This window comes from Erpetoichthys calabaricus, chromosome 2 (assembly GCF_900747795.2).
Source record: "Erpetoichthys calabaricus chromosome 2, fErpCal1.3, whole genome shotgun sequence".
Classification (NCBI taxonomy): Eukaryota; Metazoa; Chordata; class Cladistia; order Polypteriformes; family Polypteridae; genus Erpetoichthys; species Erpetoichthys calabaricus.
The window spans coordinates 70,169,766-70,191,748 of NC_041395.2; the positions used below are offsets into that span (position 1 = coordinate 70,169,766).

The following is a 21,983-nucleotide window of genomic DNA, read 5'->3' on the forward strand; positions in this document are numbered from 1 at the left end:
CCTAGTTCATTTTGGGTCACTCTGTTTCTCAATGAGCTCATTTCTGTTTTCCCCTCTGACTCGGCATTTTTTTTTTCTTTTCATTCTTTAATGAAAAGGCCGCCAGGCAGCCTCCTAGACTCTACAGCTTGGGTTAAACAAGCTAATGCTCAGCAGAAGCACGTTGCAGACATTTCAGTAGAAGCACAACGCACCAAACTGGGTTATTAAAATTTTTTAAACTCATTACTGAATAGTCCCAAGTGTGGGTTGTCTGCTCATTTTTTCATCTAAAGTAACAACTGTCACTTGATGTAGACTTCTAGTTTTAGTTTTGTTTGTTATTGAAGGTCTTGTTTAGTGTCACATAACTTATTCGAAAATTAAATGTCAGAGGTAGGAGCTGTAATTAATGCTGTTTTAGTAAATAATTAACTCCAGAAAGTTGCTTTAATAGAACATAATAGAATTATTGTAGGATAAAAATGTGTTGTGTAAAAAGATTAGTTAATATTTTTTTTTCTTTTCATTCATTTGACATATTGTCACCATTTCAGTGTGTTTGGATCCCAGTTCCTGGCTGGTAGTTCCTCTGCCTGGAGATTACCTGCTTCACTTCTTTTTCTTCTCATATATTGTTAGTTTAAACACATGCAGATTATAGATTCTAAATTGGGCAGTGTGTAGACGGAGAAAAGGTGGCCAAAATACCTCTTTTATTACTTTCAAACAAGGCATTAGGACATAATACAGAAATGACCTTAACAAAAATGAAATACATATAAAATATATTTACAAAAATATTTTATTACCTATATTAGGGGTCAATTAAAAAGTGGTTGCCAAGTTTGCCATTTTAACAGCCTATATTTGGAGTAATTAAGATGCCACATAATTAAATATCAGTCTGTTGCTACTTTACAGCATTTCACTTAACTAACCAGAATTCTGAATCTGTGCATCAAAAGTAGCCAGTTGAAGTTTAAAGTTCAAGATGGTGGTTTTCAAAAGACTTACAAAAACAAGATGGTGCGGAATACATCCTTCATTTCCTTAAAGTCCAATGAATATGATCCTATCTTGGGATCCACTGTTGTCAACCAAGAGGACACACTGGTCACAGAATAAATGATGGGGCACCAACTTGGTTGCCCCTTTTAATCTTTGCAGAATCCAGACAACTTAAATAGATACTCGATGGTGCATAGAAAAATAATGCATGATAGTTATAAATAAAGTGCATGAAAGATAAAAGTAGTGTTATTTATTAACAAATGTTGTGTATGCGTATTTTCAGACAAGTGAAAAGATAGAATATATCTCAGGATAGAAACTTCATTATAAAGTAAACCTCAATTACATAAAACAGCATGCTGAAACAGACAATATGCGCCCATTAACAGATTTTAAAAATTAGGTTTCTGAAATGTATAAATCTTAACACATATATATTACTGTGTCTTTGAACTTATGTTCCTGCATTATCTGTGTTTATTATTTAAAATGGAAGATGTCCCTGAAGAATGAAAAAAGGCAGTAATACTGAATATATTACTGCTCCTGAGGGTCAGACAAAGTGGCATAAAACATTTTTCCTCATCTCCTTTTCATTGAACCAATTGTGTAAACCTTTTGTGGACTGATTTTATTGTTAACAAAAGGCTAGATGTTCTCAGCGAGTATCTGAAAAGCTTTCCATTAAATAAATTGCCAAAATCAAGTCTGCCAGTCATGAAGGGACAATCAAACTACTGAAGAAGTTTGCCACAGCACAGTCATAACTGGCTACTGGCCGAAGGCAGCTCCATTAATTAAAAACCCTGTGCGTTGGTGTTTTATTTTCTTTTTGTTTTTGCATGTTATATTACATACATATGGTCCTCTGTCTAATTCTTGTCTGATATGTTATTGGTTGATTTGCAAGTCATTCATGTCGTTTTGACCATGTGCTCTCTGTCTAAATACTTCAAATATGTCCCTACTTTGCATGCTATGCAACTTTCATCGTTCACAGTTTCAGAAGTCCTCTGTATGCACAAGTGGCCTGATGCTCCACTCATTGTTAGCTAATGGCATGTAAAAAGAGATGAGCATATCACACAATGTAGCAGTATTAGAAACTGTTGTAGTAGTAGTATTGTTACATGTGCAGAATCCAGTTAAATTCAAATTTGCATGTCATACCAAAATGCAACATGTCACCAACCTCCAGCATTTTGATAAACATAAATGTATAAATAGACATAACTCAATTTTATTAATTGGAAAACACAAATCAGCTTAGCTGATGTGTTTCTTACTTGTGGTTGCATACCACTACTTGAGCATAACGCCTTGTATCCTAAGACCGATGTGGAACGTAAAAAATGCATGGGGTAAAACTAACACAGAATAAGAATATACCCATGCCATTCTGAAGTGGTCTGACAATTTCTAATTGGCTTGCCAGAATATGTATAGAAGAATTGTTCTGTGATATACAACCAATTTTCAAATAATTAATCTTGAGATTGATTTCACATTTTTAAAAACCATTGTCCATGTTACTCCAGACAAGAAACATAGTTTGTGCACAGGCAAGGTGTTACTAAATGCCACCCAATCACCTCCAATGCAACCGTGCAATAGATGACATCTTGTGCAATAATGTTTCATGTGCAATAAGGTCTTATGTTGAATGTGTGTGTTCTTCTTATCCTTTCCTATCCTTTTGTAATTATATTTATTTATATTTTGACACCGCAGGGACTGCACCTAATTTCGTTGTATTTGTTACAATGACAATAAAGATATTCTGATTCTTCTGATTCTGATTCTGTATTTTATCAGGCTTTTTTTGTATTCCCAGAAAGTAAGAGGGACAACAAATTAAGCCAAGTCTGTCCTAGCTACATTTGTTCTCATGTGAACAATATGGAGGTCAACAATTGGCACATTCTAATGATTATAAATCTATGTAATAAGAGAAAGTATGGCTAGATTAATTCTACCTATATATGTAAATTGCTAAGGACTGTCTGTCTGTCATGCAAAAGCTTGCAAAACCCCAGGCCTTGAGCTTTGGTTTTGGTCTTAGTCGACAGGTTGTGCTTTGATACGTGGAGTACAACCCATGAATTTGACGTGTTGGCTACCTCGGTGACAAAATTGGGCTTCAAGTCTTTCTCATGGCAGGCAGTGATGCAACCGCATTCCTCACGGCAAGTGGAAATGCAGATATGCACTGTGGTTTACAGGAAATGCACAGCAGGGGATTTTGGGTCCTTCTCGTGCAAGCAGTGTTGCAGACACGTGCAGTGGCTGACAGAAACAGAACAGCGACGCATGCCTCTGTGACAGTGAGGCACATTGCACAGGCCGACAAATCAGTTTCAACTCAAGCGTCAGTCGTGCACTATGAGTACTACAGAAAGTCATACACAACCAAAGAACTAGAAGTGCTTGCTTCCTCTGACATGTTAGGTAACTTCAGGTCCTTCTAAGCATGTGGCACATCTGTCAGGAAAAAGCTGTGACTGTGAAGGACATTGCAGCAACCTTGGTAAATTGACCTGGGTGTCTGTGTTTAATAAGAGGTGCATGCACCGACTTTCTTTGAGGACTGGAGCTCCGAGAGCTACTCATAACGAAATCAGATTAATAGATCACTAATGTGTATTTAAATTTTTATGTACTCCTTTCAAACATCAATTGATTCCTACCCTCACCTTTTTCACTCCAGAGTCACTGTTTTAGCCAAAAGAATATTTATCTGCAATTAGGCAGATGAACAAATCTGACCTAGATAGGTGTGTAATTTGGTCCTTTCCAAGATAAAATACAGTACTACCAGGTGCATAAAGTTATTTTTGTAAACAGTTATTGGTATAAAATGTACCAAAAAGACATCCATTTGGAACAAAACTGTGTTTACTCTGTGTGTGATAATACTACAACTACAACTACTACTAGTATGCTTTAATATGAATGTAGTGAAAAGGATCACATAAAAAGTTAACCAGTAGTTTATTTCAAATATTAGCAATATTTCACACAGCTAGATATATTTTGGATTTAAACTGAATGAAATAGGGGGCCCTAGAAATCTGAAGTTATTTAAAAATATAAGTGTCTGAAACAACTAACCATATAATAACCTCTTGAATAAAGTCCACACTGCTGACATTAAAATCTAATGCAACAAATTCTGCTCTGGATAGAGAGTTCAGTTCAGTTTGAAATATGTTTACCCATGTGCGATCTTGCTTAAACCACGCAGCCAGTGTGTCAGTATTCTTTGCTTAAAATCATTGGGATATGGCCTCTTTGGCCACAGTCCTTTGTATATGTTGATTTTTGTATCGGCTTCATTTATTATTATTTTATAAAATCCAAGATAACATTTTCATTTGTGCTTAATCCAATTCCAGGATTGCAAAAGGGCAGAAGCCAAACCTGGGCAACATATGGGGCAAGGCAGGAACTGCCCTGGATATAGCAGTGTTCATTGAAGAGCCCACTAATGCACAGCCAATTTTGAATCGTCAATGAAACTAACATGAAGTCCCATGAATCCAGCATCCTGAATTCAAATCCTGTGCCCACTTATTGTCTGTGTAGTGTTTGCATTGTTCATCTTGTATGTTTCTTTTTTGTACTCTGGTTTCCTTCTACTATGGTGGGCTGGCGCCCTGCCCGGGGTTTGCTTCCTGCCTTGTGCCCTGTGTTGGCTCCAGCGGACCTCCTTGACCCTGTAGTTAGGATATAGCGGGTTAGATAATGGATGGATGGATGGATGGTTTCCTCCAATATTCCGAAAGATGTGCAGGTTATAAGTGGTTCTGAATTGTCCCAAAGTGCCAATATATTTGTGGGAGTACAGTGGAACCTCAGTTCACGAACGTCTCGGTACACGTACAAATCGGTTTACGACCAAAAAGTTCGCCAAACTTTTGCCTCGGTTCACGACCACACACTCGGTATACGAACAAGCCAGGTTCCCTTTCGGTTTGTACATGTTCAGTCTCCCCCTATGCATTTCCTGTGCAGCGAGGAAGAGAGAGAGAGCGCAACACACACACACACACACACGCACACAGGCAGGCAGCACAAGAGAGAACGCGAGAGACAGAGGCACACACACTGGCAGCCCGAGACAGAGAGAGCCGTGCACACACACACAGGAGCGCAAGAGAGACAGACGCGCACACACACAGGAGCGCGGAGAGAGAGGCGCGCACACACACAGGAGCGCACTAGAGACACACACACACACACAGGTGCTCCAGGCTCACAAAAGAGAGACGCACGCACACACACACAGGCAGCGCGAGAGAGAGAGACAGAGGCACACACACAGGCAGCCCGAGACAGAGAGAGCCGCGCACACATACACAGGAGCGCGAGAGAGAGAGGCACGCACACACACAGGAGCCCGCTAGAGAGACACACACAAACACACAGGCGCTCCAGGCTCACAAAAGAGAGACACATGCACACACACACACACACACACAGGCGCGAGAGAGAGAGCGAGCAAGCGAGAGAGGGAGGGACGCATAAGATAGAGAAGGCTTGTTTTTGTTTTCAGTTCTGTTTACAGTGATTGGTTCGTAGCCTGCATTGTTGCAATGTTACTTTTCTTGGTGGTTTATTAAATTACGGATTTTTCAAATGTTCATTTTTTCCCCTGTGCTTAAAACTCATTAAAAAAAAGTGTTTTTAGCGAGCGGTTCCTAGCACTATAGCGCGAACTATTGCTGTGTTAGTTTTCTCTGTTGTTCAAGGTTTTCTCAGTGTTATTCAATGTTTTTACATTTAGTTTACTATTACGCTGTATATTCTATGGTATAATTAACTATATTTGTGCTTAAAAACTAAAAAATATATATATTTACATTCAGTTCGTACAGTCTGGAACGGATTAATTGTATTTACATACAATCCTATGGGGGGAAATTGCTTCGGTTCACGACCAACTCGGTTTCTGACCAGAGTTTTGGAACGAATTATGGTCGTGAACCGAGGTTCCACTGTATGTGGGACTGGGCTGTTCGATGGACTAATGCTTGACCTGAAGCTGGTTCCAGTCTTGCACCTGATGCTTTTAGAGTAGCAACACTCCTCAGTGACTCTGAACTGGATTTAGAGGGTGGACAGTGTTTTGTGTAATGGAATGTATTTATTTTTTAAGTTGTGCATTTCTGCAATATGCGATTAGTGTGTTTTCATATCTCTATGGGGCTTTTCCTTGGCTTTCTTGTTGAGCCTTTTGTTCCATTTTAACCAAAAGAAAAAGCACAGTAGTTCTGCACCTGAGAGAATATTGCTTCCTTTCAATGTCTTTAGATTTAAGGAGTGACAGCCTAAACCTCAGGTTACAGCATGTCTGATAAAATTCCACCCTGGATTGAACAGGAGGTTACTATAGGGTAACTATTAACATTCAGTATTTTTTCAATAATAGTGGAAAAAGAAAAATCAGAGCAGCTTGTTGCTGATTGAAAAAAGCTAGAAATGTCAAAGCAGCATGAATTTTTTTAAATGCAATTCTGGAGCAAATTCTGACCTTGTATGCAGGTTACTATACAACCTGATGCAAAGTGTTAAGATGGGATCACTGAAGGGAAACGCAATTCTTCTCTTTAAGCTTCTTTGGATTAGAAGTTCTTTTCAGTTACAACTGAATAATTTAGCATTTAAAACGCCACTTCAACCTTTATCATTGAGCTAAAGCATCTGCATTCTGGTATCACCTGGGAAAGGAAAGCTGTTTAAACATAAAGTTTTGACAGACTGAGACACTCATACCCTGCATGCTCTTTCTAGGATCAAGTTCTCCTTTCCCACATACCATTGATGCAACTGATAATAACTTAAAACAAAGGTCATTATATAAGGAATGATTTTATAAATAGGAGCTTTAAAATTTCTAAAAATGTTTGAAGGGAATTCTTTTTTCAATTCATAATAACAGATTATAATCAAATGTTATTTTAAAATTAACAGACCAAACAAGAACACAAGATACTGTCAGTCGTACAGACTAAATTATTGCAGTGGAGTATATATACTCTTTATGAATGTGTTGGTATGAATGTTGTTCTGATGCAGAAACAAAAGTGAAAAGTTTATTTTTAATATTTATATTTAAAGCACCAATTTCGATTTGTGTATTTCATCAAACCAACGTTAGTTGGTAGAAAATAGCCATAAACAGTTTTATGTTATGACCGAAAAAAAAAACATATTTTGCATGGCTGCACAATAGGTTCAAAAGGATTTATTTGACATTAACATGTTTTCGGTGATCCAGTCACAACTGGGCAGCACTTGACCACATCAAAAACCATGTAAAGTTCTCTTGTGATCACATGTGATGAAGACCATGGAGTGGCTGCTGCTTCACCACCTGAGGCCACAGGTCTGCCACGCCCCCGACCCTCTGCAGTTTGCATACCAGGAGAAGGTGGGAGCAGAGGATGCCATCATCTACATGCTACACCGATCCCTCTTCCACTTGGACAGAGGCAGTGATTCAGTAACAATTATATTTCTGAACTTCTCTAGCGCCTTCAACACCATCCAACCTCTGCTCCTCAGGGACAAGCTGACAGAGATTTGAGTAGATTCAAACCTGGTGGCATGGATCGTGGACTATCTTACAGACAGACCTCAGTATGTGCATCTCGGGAACTGCAGGTCTGACATTGTGGTCAGCAACACAGGAGCGCTGCAGGGTTCTGTACTTTCTCTGGTCCTGTTCAGCCTATATACATCGGACTTCCAATACAACTCGGAGTCCTGCCACGTGCAAAAGTTCGCTGACGACACTGTTATCGTGGGCTGCATCAGGAGTGGGCAGGAGGAGGAGTATAGGAACCTAATCAAGGACTTTGTTAAATGGTGTGACTCAAACCACCTACAACTGAACACCAGCAAAACCAAGGAGCTGGTGGTGGATTTTAGGAGGCCCAGGCCCATCATGGACCCCGTGATCATCAGAGGTGACTGTGTGCAGAGGGTGCAGACGTATAAATACCTGGGAGTGCAGCTGGATGTTAAATTGGACTGGACTGCCAATGCTGATTCTCTGTGCAAAAGAGGACAGAGCCGACTATACTTTCTTAGAAGGCTGCCGTCCTTCAACATCTGCAATAAGATGCTGCAGATGTTCTATCAGACAGTTATGGCGAGCGCCCTCTTCTACGTGGTGGTGTGCTGGGGAGGCAGTATAAAGAAGAGGGACGCCTCACTCCTGGACAAACTGGTGAGGAAGGCAGGCTCTATTGTAGGCACGGAGCTGGACAGTTTGACATCCATGGCACAGAGATGGAGAGCAAACCCCTTCTAATACAAATATAAATTCAAATCCATTTTCTTTCCACAAAAAGAAATCATGTAAGTGGAAGATGATTTGAATAATGTGTAGTGAAGGTACACAAAACACAAAGTGAACACTGGACATGCATTTCAATGCCAGGCTTAAATATATTATGGCTAAATTAAATCCTGGATACAATCCAGATACAAAATGCATATCAATGCCACATCAACAAGACCAAAATAAAAACAAAAATACATGTAAACTACAAAATAAGTACCTACATTAATTAAAAAAAGCTCAGCTGAGAGTGGATAATTGAGAAAGCCATAGTACATGATTAACAGGAATATGATGGCTAAAGTAGTTATAGCATCCCTTAGAGCTTAATACTGTTTTCTGCCTATATGCTACTGTTAGGAGATATCAACCACACTTATCAATCAAACCTAATGATAATAATGTTCCTAATGAAGCGTTTCACTGTTCAAAAAGTATGCATAAGTGATAACATCTTGTCTTTAAACATACAAAAATAAAAGTTATCTTAATCTGTTCTATTCTGCATACATTAACAAGATATTGTAAATGGGACCCAGCTATAAGGTTGGCTGAATCTGCTAACAAGATTATAGCATTAACACTAATCTATCCTTTAAACACAATTACACCAGTTAAATCCTCCATTTTCTACCTAGAAATATGTATAGTAAGATAAAGGTGGTTTGGCTGTATCAGAACAGGGGAGCGTTTGTTCGTCTATTTCTTTTGAGAAAAATTTGTTGTGAATTCTTGCTATAACAAAGCACAAAAATAGTTGTAGGCCATCAAAAACCCACACAAAGGCCAGAACTACTCTGTTTTCGTCTCTGTGCCCATGGGATTACCCACACCTCAGGTAACCAAACCCCAACTTTTCAGACTGGCTTTCAGGCCTTCCTAGGCCAAAATGACAAACTGAATTTACAAGTTCAAAAATATCTTAAAATATGATTAAGAAAGGCAGGAGGATCACTATTAAACCTTAGGCCTACAATCACAAAACACAGACAGTACCTTTAAGAGGAACAAATGGCGAAACTCCAAGAAATCTAAAGATCAAAACAAGAAGCACAAAATCACAAATCAAAATCAAAACACAATGCCTTGCTTGTGAACTGGCGACTTCTCAAGTATTTCTTCAGTGCTTTTGTGATTTCTGGAAATTTTGACCTTTGTGCTTTGAATTTTCAACTATTTTCTGGTGTTGTGTTTTGGGATATTGTTTGCCTTGGAATGCCTTTGCCTTTTCAGGCAATACCTTTGTGCTTCTCTGAGCTTATTTTGTTAAAGAACACTTTTGTACAAATACATCTTTTTATTTATAAAGATCCTTTTAATTACTAGCTGAGGCTTGACAGTATTTCCTCCTCTTGTGGACATTTTTAGCCATTGTTCAAGACCTTTGTGCTTGGGAACTCTTTAGTTCGTAACATGTGCTTGCTGCATCATCAGATGACCTTGCATCCTTGGCTTCCACTTTAATGAGACAAGATGGATAAACAAAACATCCAATATCAACATATAATGACTATGTATTTATTAAACACAATAATAATGAAAAACATAATTTGACATACATAAAACAAGGAAAAGACAAAACCAAAGCCATAATTTATAACAAAATATACCAAAAAATGCTCAGAAGGCAACAAAAATATTAAAAAGACAAAAAGCATACTTGAGCCAGAGATAAGGCCCAGACTAGAACAAAACACAATTAAATATTTCAGTGCTTTTTGTTAGACTATTCTAATTGTACTTTTTCCAGACAAAATTTAATTCAAAATTTTGTCTGAAGAATAATTACTAGAACTACAAGGTATGACCACATAACTATTTGAGTCAGTTTCAAAGTAAATTTTTCTGACATATTAGACCATTGATGACTTTTTTTCCCTTTATTTATTCTTATACACTTTATTGTACTAGGAACTTGTTAGTTTTTGCATACCCATTGGGGTCAGAGTGCAGGGTCAGCCATTGTACAGTGCCCCGGAGCAATTGGAGGTTAAGGAGGTTAAGGGCCCTTGTCTTTAGGATCTCCTTTGACAGTAATGGGGAATTGAACCGACAATCTTCCGAATACTGGCGCAGATCCTTAGTCTTAGTCCTCTGTGCATGACGGAAATTATATAAGCTAAAACTGTCGAGAGAATACTCAGAATGTGGTCTTCTTTCAATTGTATGTGTAAAATGTAATATGAGCTAAAATCTTCAGGTCTTCAGACTGAGTACCCAATATGTTGATCTCGATCGACCGGCAGATCGGAAAGGTAGTGCAAAAAAAGGCTGTCTAAGTGGTCTAGTTAGCCTTCCAATTTATATCGACTAAAGAAGGGATATGAAAAAAAAATTGGTAGGGGGGCTGAACATATGGAATTGGAAGAGGATTTTTTTTTCTCACAATGTCACAATCAAAGCGTGTTTGTCCGATCTGTCAATCTATCATTGCTATTCCAAAAAAGGAAAATGTGGAAAGGCACTTTCAAACTGCTCATAAAAACTAAAAAACTGACTTCCTTCCTTAAAGCGATCTGAGAAAGAAAAAGGTGAGGGAACTAATATCGCACTTAATTGGACAGCCGTCATTTTTCACTCGGCTGAATTCAAAAGCAAAGGCAGACACCGAAGCATCGTTCCGGGTGAGTCACTCGATCATTAAGCATAAGAAGTTCTTCCAAGATGGAGAGATGATAAAAGAAGCCTTCTTTCAGGCAGATGGCTAGGGGAAAATTCCTGCTGAGATTTCGATACCCCCTGGCTGGAGATAAAGGAGTTTCTTCTTGTCATTAAACATGCAGAATACAAGCAACCTAATGGCTGCTAGACTTGGCATTTTCTTACCGATCTGAACAACATGTTTAATGAGCTTAATTTACAGCTGCAAGGAAAAGACAAAACCATGGTCAATATGATTAGCTCAGTTAATGCTTCCAAACAAAAAATGCAACATCTGTCCTCAAAGCTGCAGCGCCATGATTTGGGGAACATCCAAAACCTCGTGTCAGAGTTGGAGACACAGTGGAAGGCGTGTGCGCAACTTGACAGCATACGATACACAGAGCAGATTGAAAATTGTCTGTCAGACTTTGACAGACGGTTTCAAGACTTTGCTTTACTTGAGACAATCGCTACATTTATGTGCTATCCATTTACGGAAGATGTTGAGGGTGATTCACTCGCATCAAAAACTGCAACACTGTTTCACCTAAAACTCCTCTACAGTGGAGGATGAGATTTTGACACTACAGAATGACATTCAGCTGAAGTCTGGGGCTCATGGACAGTTTTGGAACTTACTCACAGAGGAAAAGTACCCAAACATGAGGAAATGTGCTACCTCCTTGACTGCATTATTCGGCTCTGCTTATTTATGCAAGTCAGCCTTTTCCCACATGAAGATTATTAAGTCCAAATACCGTAAATAAATAACAAACACAGCATAAAGGTTTGGGGTTGTCCGGCCCTGTATACTGTACAGTTTGTTCTCAAGGTCAGTGATTTCCAAAATACAACAGACAGTTTTGTAATGGCGAATGGGTAACATTTATGGAGTGGGACCGGAATAGACACAGACGGAATGCTGGGAAGGAACCGAGGTGGTGGATGGGAGCCATGACGTCATCAGAGGTAGACGGAAGTAAGGGAAAGAACACGGAAGTGGCAGTATGTGGTTAGGGAGTCTGGGAACATTCATGGCGGCGCTGCTTCTTTCTTTCTGTAGGAAAAAAGAGAGAGAAGGTTAGTACCCCGCTTTCCCCCCTTGGCAGGAGTTTTTGCGCTGCACCTTGGGTCTTTACGCGGCTCCCTATGCGCGCATGTGTGATATACAGTGATCCCTCGCTATATCGCGCTTCTCCTTTCACGGCTTCACTCCATCGCGGATTTTATATGTAAGCATATTTAAATATATATCACGGATTTTTTGCTGGTTCGCGGATTTCTGCGGACAATGGGTCTTTTAATTTCTGGTACATGCTTCCTCAGTTGGTTTGCCCAGTTGATTTCATACAAGGGACGCTATTGGCAGATGGCTGAGAAGCTAGATTGCTTACTTTTCTCTCTCTCTTGCGCTGACTATCTGTGATCCTGACGTATGGGGATTGAGCAGGGGGGCTGTTCGCACACCTAGACGATACGGACGCTTGTCTAAAAATGCTGAAAGATTATCTTCACGTTGCTATCTTTTGTGCAGCTGCTTCCTGAAACGACATGCTGCACAGTGCTTCGCATACTTAAAAGCTCTCTCTCTCTCCCTGCTCCTGACGGAGGGGGTGTGAGCTGCCGCCTTCAACAGCTTTGTGCCGCGGTGCTTCGCATACTTAAAAGCCAAACAGCCCTATTGATTTGTTTGCTAGAGATTGTTTTCTCTATCTATGTGACATTCTGTGCTCCTGACACGCACTCCTTTGAAGAGGAAGATATGTTTGCTTTCTTTTAATTGTGAGACAGAACTGTCATCTCTGTCTTGTCATGGAGCACAGTTTAAACTTTTGAAAAAGAGAGAAATGTTTGTTTGCAGTGTTTGAATAACGTTCCTGTCTCTCTACAACCTCCTGTGTTTCTGCGCAAATCTGTGACCCAAGCATGACAATATAAAAATAACCATATAAACATATGGTTTCTACTTTGCGGATTTTCTTATTTCGCGGGTGGCTCTGGAACGCAACCCCCGCGATGGAGGAGGGATTACTGTATATATATATATATATATATATATATATATATTTTAATGTAGGTAGATCATTTTGACCTGGTCATTTTAAAAGCAGCTTGCAAGCCGAAAAATTGTGGGCATCCCTGTTTTAGAGTAATGTGTTTAACAGTATAAAGGAAGCTAATTAATCTTAGAGTCTAATTCTAAGCTAATGGCCCATTACTTTAGCAAAGCACAGCTGTGGGTGTTCTTACTGTAAAAATAAATGTAAATAACAATGAACTAGTTATTTATCCTTGCTAAATTGTAAAAATCATCATAATTGTCCATTTGAATCCATTTCTTGTTTTGTATTATTTCTTGGTATACTTCATTTGTACTTGGTGTTAGTGGTGACTTTACCGCACTGCTTCTCTTTGTCATGGATAACAGAATAACCAGGGGCCTTATGTATAAATGATGCTTATGCACAAAAATGTTGTGTACACCCATTTCCACGCTCACATCACGATGTATAAAAATTAAACTTAGTGTAAAGCCACGCACAATCTCACACCAGGTCAAACTGTTGCATACGCATGTTTTCGGCTCAGTTTTGCAAACTGGCGACACCCAGCATCAAAGCAGTTCCATTGTTCATGTGCGGTTTCCCTTTATTTTTTAAATTCACGTCCCTGATGCGGCTTTATCAAATACACTGAAATTAACCGCATACAGATTTTTGGTTTAAGGTACCTAATTGTAATCCGCCCGCAACAGTATAATGATGCACAGAATGGCCAAACTATTTCAAATACCATAGCTGCTTTAGCATTGTTACTCTCAGTGCACCACTCAGAGTATTTTAACCCACTGTATCTGAGTTTGGAATGACAGCTCTACAGCAGCTGATCGGAAAGCTCTACGGCAGATTGTTTCAAGAGCAGAGAGAATTATCGGGATACACGTTCTAGCATACACTGCCTTAGCTATGCGTACAGTCTATTTGAACTTCATCCTAACAGCAAACACTTCAGAGGCTTTCCTTTAGGGACCTTGTGGTTCAGAAACAGTTTTATCCCAAGAGCTCTAAACACACTCAAACAATTTATCAAGTGCTCCTGGTAGAACTGTTAGAACTTATAAGTAAGATAATAAGTAACTCACTGTAAACTTGCACTACAATTGTAATATTGCACAGCCTGAGTTACTTGTGCTTTTGTATTGCATGTTTTTCATTATTTTTTATCGTATTATTATTATTATTATTTTATCATTTCATAGGTAAAAAAGTTTATGGAGGATTTGCATATTGCATCTCATTGTACCATACAATAACAATAAAGGAATTCAATTCAATAGAAGAGAGCGTGTATTTACAGATGATGACGACTGGCTTCTTAGTCGATTTAGATTTCTAAGTGCTATCTTCTTGTAGCTCTTGATGATAATTTTAAGATGAAATGCAGCAAAGTATGTATATTACATTATACAGATACATTTTTAACTTCATTTAAATAATGTATACCGTTAATAATTAAACATGTGGATTTGGTAACAGCAGTAGTGATGAGCTGGCACCCCATCCAGGGATTGTTTCTGCCTTGCGCTGTAAGCTTGCTGGGGCGGGCGCGACCCTGGATGGAATAATTAAACATGTACTACAAAGATATTTCAATGTTCCTTAAAAGTTTTGAAGAATCGGCATTCTAAGCTTAGAGATGGCTTGACATTTATTAAAGAACTTATTGTGTGGCGATTGGTTACTTATAGGAAGAAAAGGAAGGACAGGAATTGGGGGTTAGTATGTTTGAAAGAGACAGTACTGCTGCAATAAATCATTTCCTAGAGTGTCATACATGGCGAAGCAAGCATTTTGAGGGAGGCAGGAACAATCTCTGGACGGGGTGCCAGTTCAACTCTACCACTGCATCACTGTGTCCCCCTTGTGTTATACATGCTTTAATTCCTATTATCATGAAAATTATATTAAGTATACAACTTAGTATTTAATTTGTTCAGACAGATGTAATATCATGAATGTAATGTATTCTGTGTCCTGACGGCATGAGACAAAGCCCGTTTAAGAAGCACATAGTGATTCACACACATAGAGTACATAGAACAACACATAGAATATGAAACATTTAACTTGCTACTTTAGTTACAATGGGATTTGAGAAACTAGTAAATTAAATGATTTAAAGATGAAGTTTATGATGTTCTACTTTAATTACAACTTGATTAAAGTGGAGATTTTGAAATTAAAGTTGACATTTTGAGCTTTTTTTGCACTGTGTCCCTATTTTTTTTTTCTTTTCTCTGTACCCTAATAAACTTCCATATGACACTCAGACGGTGGGCATGTCACATTTTCATGGCGACTTTGATATCTCACCACTTCTTTTTTATTTCGGGCACTGTGCGGCTTTCTGAACTTGACCTTTCGATCAACTTCATTTTGTTGTTTATACAACTGCTTAAACCAATAAATAGTATGTTTCTCATTGCCTCCGCTGAAATTCTTCTTTTTTCCCCATGCTTTTGCCATTGTCTTTTCACAGAACGCTGTACTTAAGGGAATATTTATATTGATTTGCATATTCAAAGAGGCATAATTCTGGGAGGAGATGTGGTGTGGCAGTAGGTGCATGCACAAGCATTACATTTCACACTGACCAGGAGTTATGTAGCGGAAGTGTGTGGAAGTTGGCTTACGTATGTTTTTCTGCATCTAAATTTTTTTGTATGTACGCACATTTCAACTTTTGCCCGTATGCCATGTTTTAGTGTGAATTCTACGTACGCCATTATGCATGATGCCCCTGAACACCAGAAGAGAAAGAGACAGAATGAGATCTTTACTGGCTTTTCTTATATTTAATAGTACTAGCAAGTATAGCACTGCTTTGTATGACACCCAAGAAAAGCTGGGTGACCAGATGTTCCAGGTCAGTTAGAGTGAATTTTCCAGATAATCATGGGCGTCTGAAGTTTATTTTTACCACAAATGTTGTGAAGAGTAAAGGCTTTTTGTTTTTCTCTTAATTACCATCTGGCCATATGTTCTGTTAGCTTAATTTCTCCTATTTTGCTAAATATTGCTTTTGTTTACTAAGTTAATTTTTCCTCCTTCTGGAGATGGCAATTATTATTTTATTAAATATATTTAACTAATATTTATGTAACTGATGCCTTGTTATTTTTTATACTATTTCATATTTGCTAAACTGTGCAAGCATTCAGAACCTGTCTTCTGACGTATGTAGTATACCAGAATAAATTGAATTGAATTATATTCTTTAGGAAGACATATTGTTATTGTCTCAGTTAATAAAGGGGTATTGCTGTTCTGTTTGCAGTCTGATCTTAATGTTGTGATGTTGAACTAATTAAAATAATCTTATTTTTTCTCAATTAAATATTTTGTTATGTAACAGAAACTATGTAGTAATGAAATAGGTAAAATAAGATAAGTGTCAGGAATGGACTGAGGCACTACCCCAGTTCTTCCTTTTGCTGACTTCAACCTTTTGGCTCCTCTTATCTGGGTGTGTCTTCTGCATAGCAACATTTATTATGCAGCAGTCACGTTATGTAGAGGCAGAAGATATAAAAAGGTCTTAGATGGTGGCATTGGTCAATCATTTGCACTCTTTAGATTAGTGATTTTTATTCTTGCTTGGCTTTTTTGTTTCTCTCCTTTTGTCTCTTTTTGGGTACTGTTTTTAAATTTACCATTTTGGATTTGACCTCATTATTTAGTGTTTTTCTGTGTATGACCTCTTGCCTGTCTTTTGCACTTAATTTCTGAATTATGGATTTTGATTCAATAAAGATTCATCTTTATTATCGTCATGTTAGTTTCATCAGTGGCTCACCACAATCAACACAGTTATATTAATGCTTGTAAGCAAGTCATGCTTTACTTGCTTCAGTTTGTTCTTGCTGCTTTAGAACATTTAGAACATTAGAATAATTTAAATGAGAACAAACCATTCAGCCCAACACAGCTTGTCAATCCTGTCCATTTAATTCCTCAAAAATAACACCATGTCTAGTTTCAAAGACTTCCAAAATCCTACTGTCTACCACACTACTTGGTGATTTATTCCATGTGTTTGTAGTTCTCTGTGTGAAGAAACTGTCCCAACATTAGTGCCAAATTCACCCTAAACAAGTCTCCAAGTGTGTTCCCATGTTCTTGTTAAACTCATTTTAAAGTAACACACTAAATCCACTGTACTAATTCATTTCATAATTTTAAGCACTTCAATCTTATCAACTCTGAGTCTCCTTTTGCTTAACCTGAAAAGACTCAGCTGTTTTAATATTTTCTCATAACTCATCTCCTGCAATCATGGAATCAGCCTAGTTGCTCTTCTTTGGATCTTTTCTAGCTACTTTTATGTCTTTTTTGTAGCCTGGAGACCAAAACTGTACCCAGTACTCAAGTAGAGGCCTTGCCAGTGCATTATAAAGTTTAAACAAAACCTCCTTGGACTTGTACTTCACACATCATGCTATATAACTTAACATTCTGTTGTATTCGTAATGGCTTCTGAACACTGTCTGGTAGTGATGAGTTAACTTTTTTCTCCTAAATCCTTCTCATATGTTGTACTTTCATTTTCAGAATCCCCATTGTATTTTTAAATCTAATATTTTCACTTACAATGTGTAACACTTTACATTTACGTACATTAAATTTAATCTGCAACAAATCCCAAGCCTGTATGCTGTTCAAGTTCCTCCATATTAATTCAATGGATTCAAGATTACCTGCCAGTTCACCTAGTTTGGTATCATTTGCAAACTTCTGCACCCTTCTACAAACTACACACAACTCCCACTTCCTTTAGTTTTATGCCCATTCTCTCATATGGGACCTTATCACAAACTTTCTGAACGTCAAGAATAATAATATTACATGCACCACTTGGATCGTATCCATTTGTTGCTTCCTCATAGAATTTTAGTAAAACACGACATCCCTTTTCTGAACCCATTCTGACTCTTCAGTAAAACTTCTATTCTTGCCATGTTTTGCTCAATCTTTTCCATAAGAACTCCTTTCTTTAATTACCAGTGATACATGATAAGCTTTTGGCCTATAGGTACTAGGATTTGCCTGATCACCCTTTTAATGTAATGGGATAATACTCGCCATTTTCCTTTGCTCCTGAAGTTTTCCAATACTCAGTGACTTCCTGAAAACATATGTCAAGCGTTTATATATGTACTCACAAACTTCCTTAAGCATTCAAGGTTAAATATTATCTGGTCCTGGAGATTTGTTTGATTTCAGCCTATTTAATGTGAGCAGTACTTCTCCCACTACAATTTCTAAATCACTAAGTACCTCCTTTGTATTCCCTGTTACTACTGGGAGGTTGTCCACTGTCTTACATGTGAATGTGTGACAAGAGAATTAACAAAAAAGTATGGAACAGAACATAGAATTGTCGTCCAGGATCTGATGCCATTACTTTGGAGCTGTGATACACTAACTATTATGTCGGCCTGTCAACAAACTTATATATATGCATGTGTGTGTATGTATTTGTCTGTGTGTTGGTGGGTCTTTGAAATGCATTATGGTGAGTGTACCATGAATTTAATTTTTTTTTAATTGAACTTTCCAGTCCCACATGCAGTCTCGCTAATAACACAGCTTATTTACAGATGGAAAATATTCCAGTTTGGAGTATGCATGAGTTCCTTTAGTACTAGGTTGTTGTACCGTGTTAGCCATTATGGATGTAGTGAGAAGTCAAGCAAAATGACACCTTTTATTGGCTAACTAAAAAGATTACAATATGCAAGTTTTCGAGGTAACTCAGGCCCCTTCGTCAGGCAAGAGGTGTCATTTTGCTTGACTTCTCACTACATGAGTTCCTTTGTAATGTAGCTTGAGGTCAAACCCATTGGTCCATCTTCTAAAACAAATGTGTATGGTTTTCAGATGTCAGAAAAGAGAACAGACTTTTAGTAGAAAACCTACCTACAGACTTCGAGAATGTGCATACAATGACTCTGTTTTGAATTGAAAATGGAGCTGTGAATTAGCACAGCTGGCCACTGACCACTTTTTTTATTAATGTATATTCATCTCATTGAATTAAACTGTAATATATCTTTTTTTTTGCAGATTATAGATGAAGAAGATACCCAGTTTATGACAAACTGCCCTTTAGCTGTAACAGAAAGTACCCCTCGAAGGAGGACAAGAATTCAAGTGTTTTGGACAGCACCCCCTTCTGGATCTGGTTGTCTCATTCTAAAGTAGGTGGCCACATGATAGATGTTTGTGCATGTGATAATTAAAGATGTGTATGGCATTTCAAATACACAAAATAGCAGTGCTTGTTGAGATCGCTCTAAGAGAGCAAATCAAACAAAAACATTAAAAATATCCTGTTGTTAATCTCATTTCATGACTTTATTTAGTAAATAATAAAATATTAATGTCTGTGTGTCTCCAGTCTCTCAGAGCAATCTGTTTGGTCAGTTTGGCTTTGGTGTGATTGGTTAGTTTGATTTTGGTAATGTAATCGAAAAAGGAGGTGTGAATGTGAGACATACAAAGAGTAGTAAAAGCGTAGGAGCTTTTAATAACGGGAAATACACGAAAATATATGCGAAATATACGAAATTGTATAAGGCGAAATAAAAGAACAAATACAATAGCGTACAGGAGATGACCTCCAAATGACAAAATCTGAGAAGCAGGCTTTACAGGAATACACTCGAAAGAGGAAGCAGTGGTCAAGAGAGGTTCAGATATATGAGTTTAGTGAGGAAAGGCACTGAAGATACACTTAGGGCAAAAGATTTCAAATATGTTTCATAGCTTCCTGCCTTTGAAAGCGACTTTCAGTGTGTATCCTAAGCTTTTACTCATCCTCATGTGCCTCACACTTCTTCTTCTGATTGCAATTCCAATGTCAAACTGATTGCTCAGAGGAACTGGACACACAGGCAGACCTTAGCATTTTATTATATAGTAGATATACACTAATAATATACCAGTATTTTTCAATTCTGTTGTTGTCTATATCATTACTAAATCCTGTGACTGTCCCTGATATTTTAGTTGAGTTAGTTTTATCAACTGTAATATTGGGAGGGCTGATTAATTAACTGTGCTTAGTGATTGTAAATATAAGAACTTCCTGATAAACTAGCATCTAAATAAAAGCCTTTCGACAATGAAAAGATGTTCAAGGAGGCACTCAACTAATTGAAATAAAAACCAAGAGGATTTGCAGAGGATTTGTTAAAGTTCAGAGATAGCCAAAAACCATTTCATAAATAATAAAAACTGCAAAGTTATACAACTCAGTATGGTTAAATAATAATATGCTTTTGGATTTTATATAATGGCTAAACATTTCTCTTTGTCTTCTTATATAGAAAGGAGTTCTGGTAATAAAACAGCATGCCTTAAAAATACCAAGATAAAGTATCAGAAAGTATTAAACAATGCTGTTAATAAGTGAAGGAGATGGAATTTGCACAGATGAAATATCCATTCTTTGAAATACTCCTCACATCATTCTGGCAGCTCAATATGGAGACTTTTGAACACAATTTTCTCAAAAGATAATAGAAAATAATTCAGAACAGAGACCTGCAACCATTTGGGGGTATATCTGGAATTACTTATGTGGTACATCCTAATAAACGTTCTGATCCTTCCCAGTCACAGTTGCTGAAAATCAGTGGCAACTCCATGATTGTTATTGAGATCCTTGTTTAAATATTGGTAGACATATTGGTTAACATATCTTTTGTTCCTTTTAAAATGAATGTTTATTTGTAGATCTGACTTAGTAGATAGGAGTTTTCTAACTTGATAATACTATTTTACTTTTCTAAAATATCATTAAACGTCAGACATTTTCCAGTTCTAAAAGCTGATTTATATGTCAAAAACCTAAATCCTCAAATTTAATTGTTACCTTTTCTTACTTATTTGGCTTGTCTTTTTCAAAATATTAAGAAAATATGAAGCAATAAATTAAACATGACTTGAATAAGAACTTGTAATTCTTACAATGAAGAATATTTCAGATGAGCCAGCACATTGAGAAAAGCCTGACCTTAGCTTTGTTGAAGAGGCAAATGCAGGATTGAAACTACAGAAGGCAGACTGTAGAAGTAATAAAAAGCAGAGACTTAAAACTGTTCTAGTATGCTTTGAAAGGGCAATTCACAATAAGTCTACACAAAATTATATTTTTGGCAGAAAAGTGAAAGCTGAATTGAATGAAAAAAGACATCAGAAATAAGCTGAGATAGACTTCATGAGGGAAATGCTGTTAGATCATAGATGTAATGCTACATAATGAAAGTAGGATAACTGTGCTGGAATTTTTAAGCATCCCCCCAATTTGATCTTTCTAACCAGGATACTTTAAGAGAATGTTAATGGTTATGAAGACCAGTCCTGATGGTAGAATGTATACATCATAGATATTTCAAAGGAATGAGAATGAAACAGCGTGACTACGTTTATGTGTCCAATGTTCACTAAATTGTTTCTAAATTGACGTTTAGTGGAGAGCCAAAATGAAAAACTAAAAATGGGCAGGACTCAAAGACTTTGCATTGCAAAGCTGAGACTGAATTAAAGGCTGTATCTGATCAAAGATTGATTCTTTTATTTCAATGGGAAAGAGAAGCTTCCTTGATGTGCAAATAAAATACAAATTCAATTAGGAATACATGTATTAGATATAAATATGCAATATTTATCATACAGCCCAAGTGGGAACTACACAGTAAACTCTATGAGTTCCTGAATAGTAAATAACATTGAATTGGTAGTGCAAACTAACTTTTAGTGTAGGTGATTCCATAATGGAGTCTTGGTTACAGGTCAAGTAGATAAATGTATGGAAGTTAAAAATGTATTGAGTCAGGTTTAAAATTACTGATACTTCATTGAAAGTTTTGATATTGTTTTCTGGATGGTAGGAGGGAAAACAGCTTTTTTTCTGGGGTGAGGGTCTGATACAA

The 21,983-nt window shown here is 37.5% G+C and overlaps 1 protein-coding gene across 1 annotated transcript in view; it reads left to right on the forward strand.

Moving 5' to 3' along the window:
- LOC114645958 (spondin-1) overlaps window positions 1-21,983 on the forward strand; it is a 509,623-nt gene that overhangs the window by 18,739 nt on the left and 468,901 nt on the right. The window contains exon 3 of the mRNA XM_028793897.2: window positions 19,111-19,244. Within this exon, the coding sequence (XP_028649730.1) occupies window positions 19,111-19,244 (134 nt within the window). The remainder of the gene's footprint in view (window positions 1-19,110; window positions 19,245-21,983) is intronic.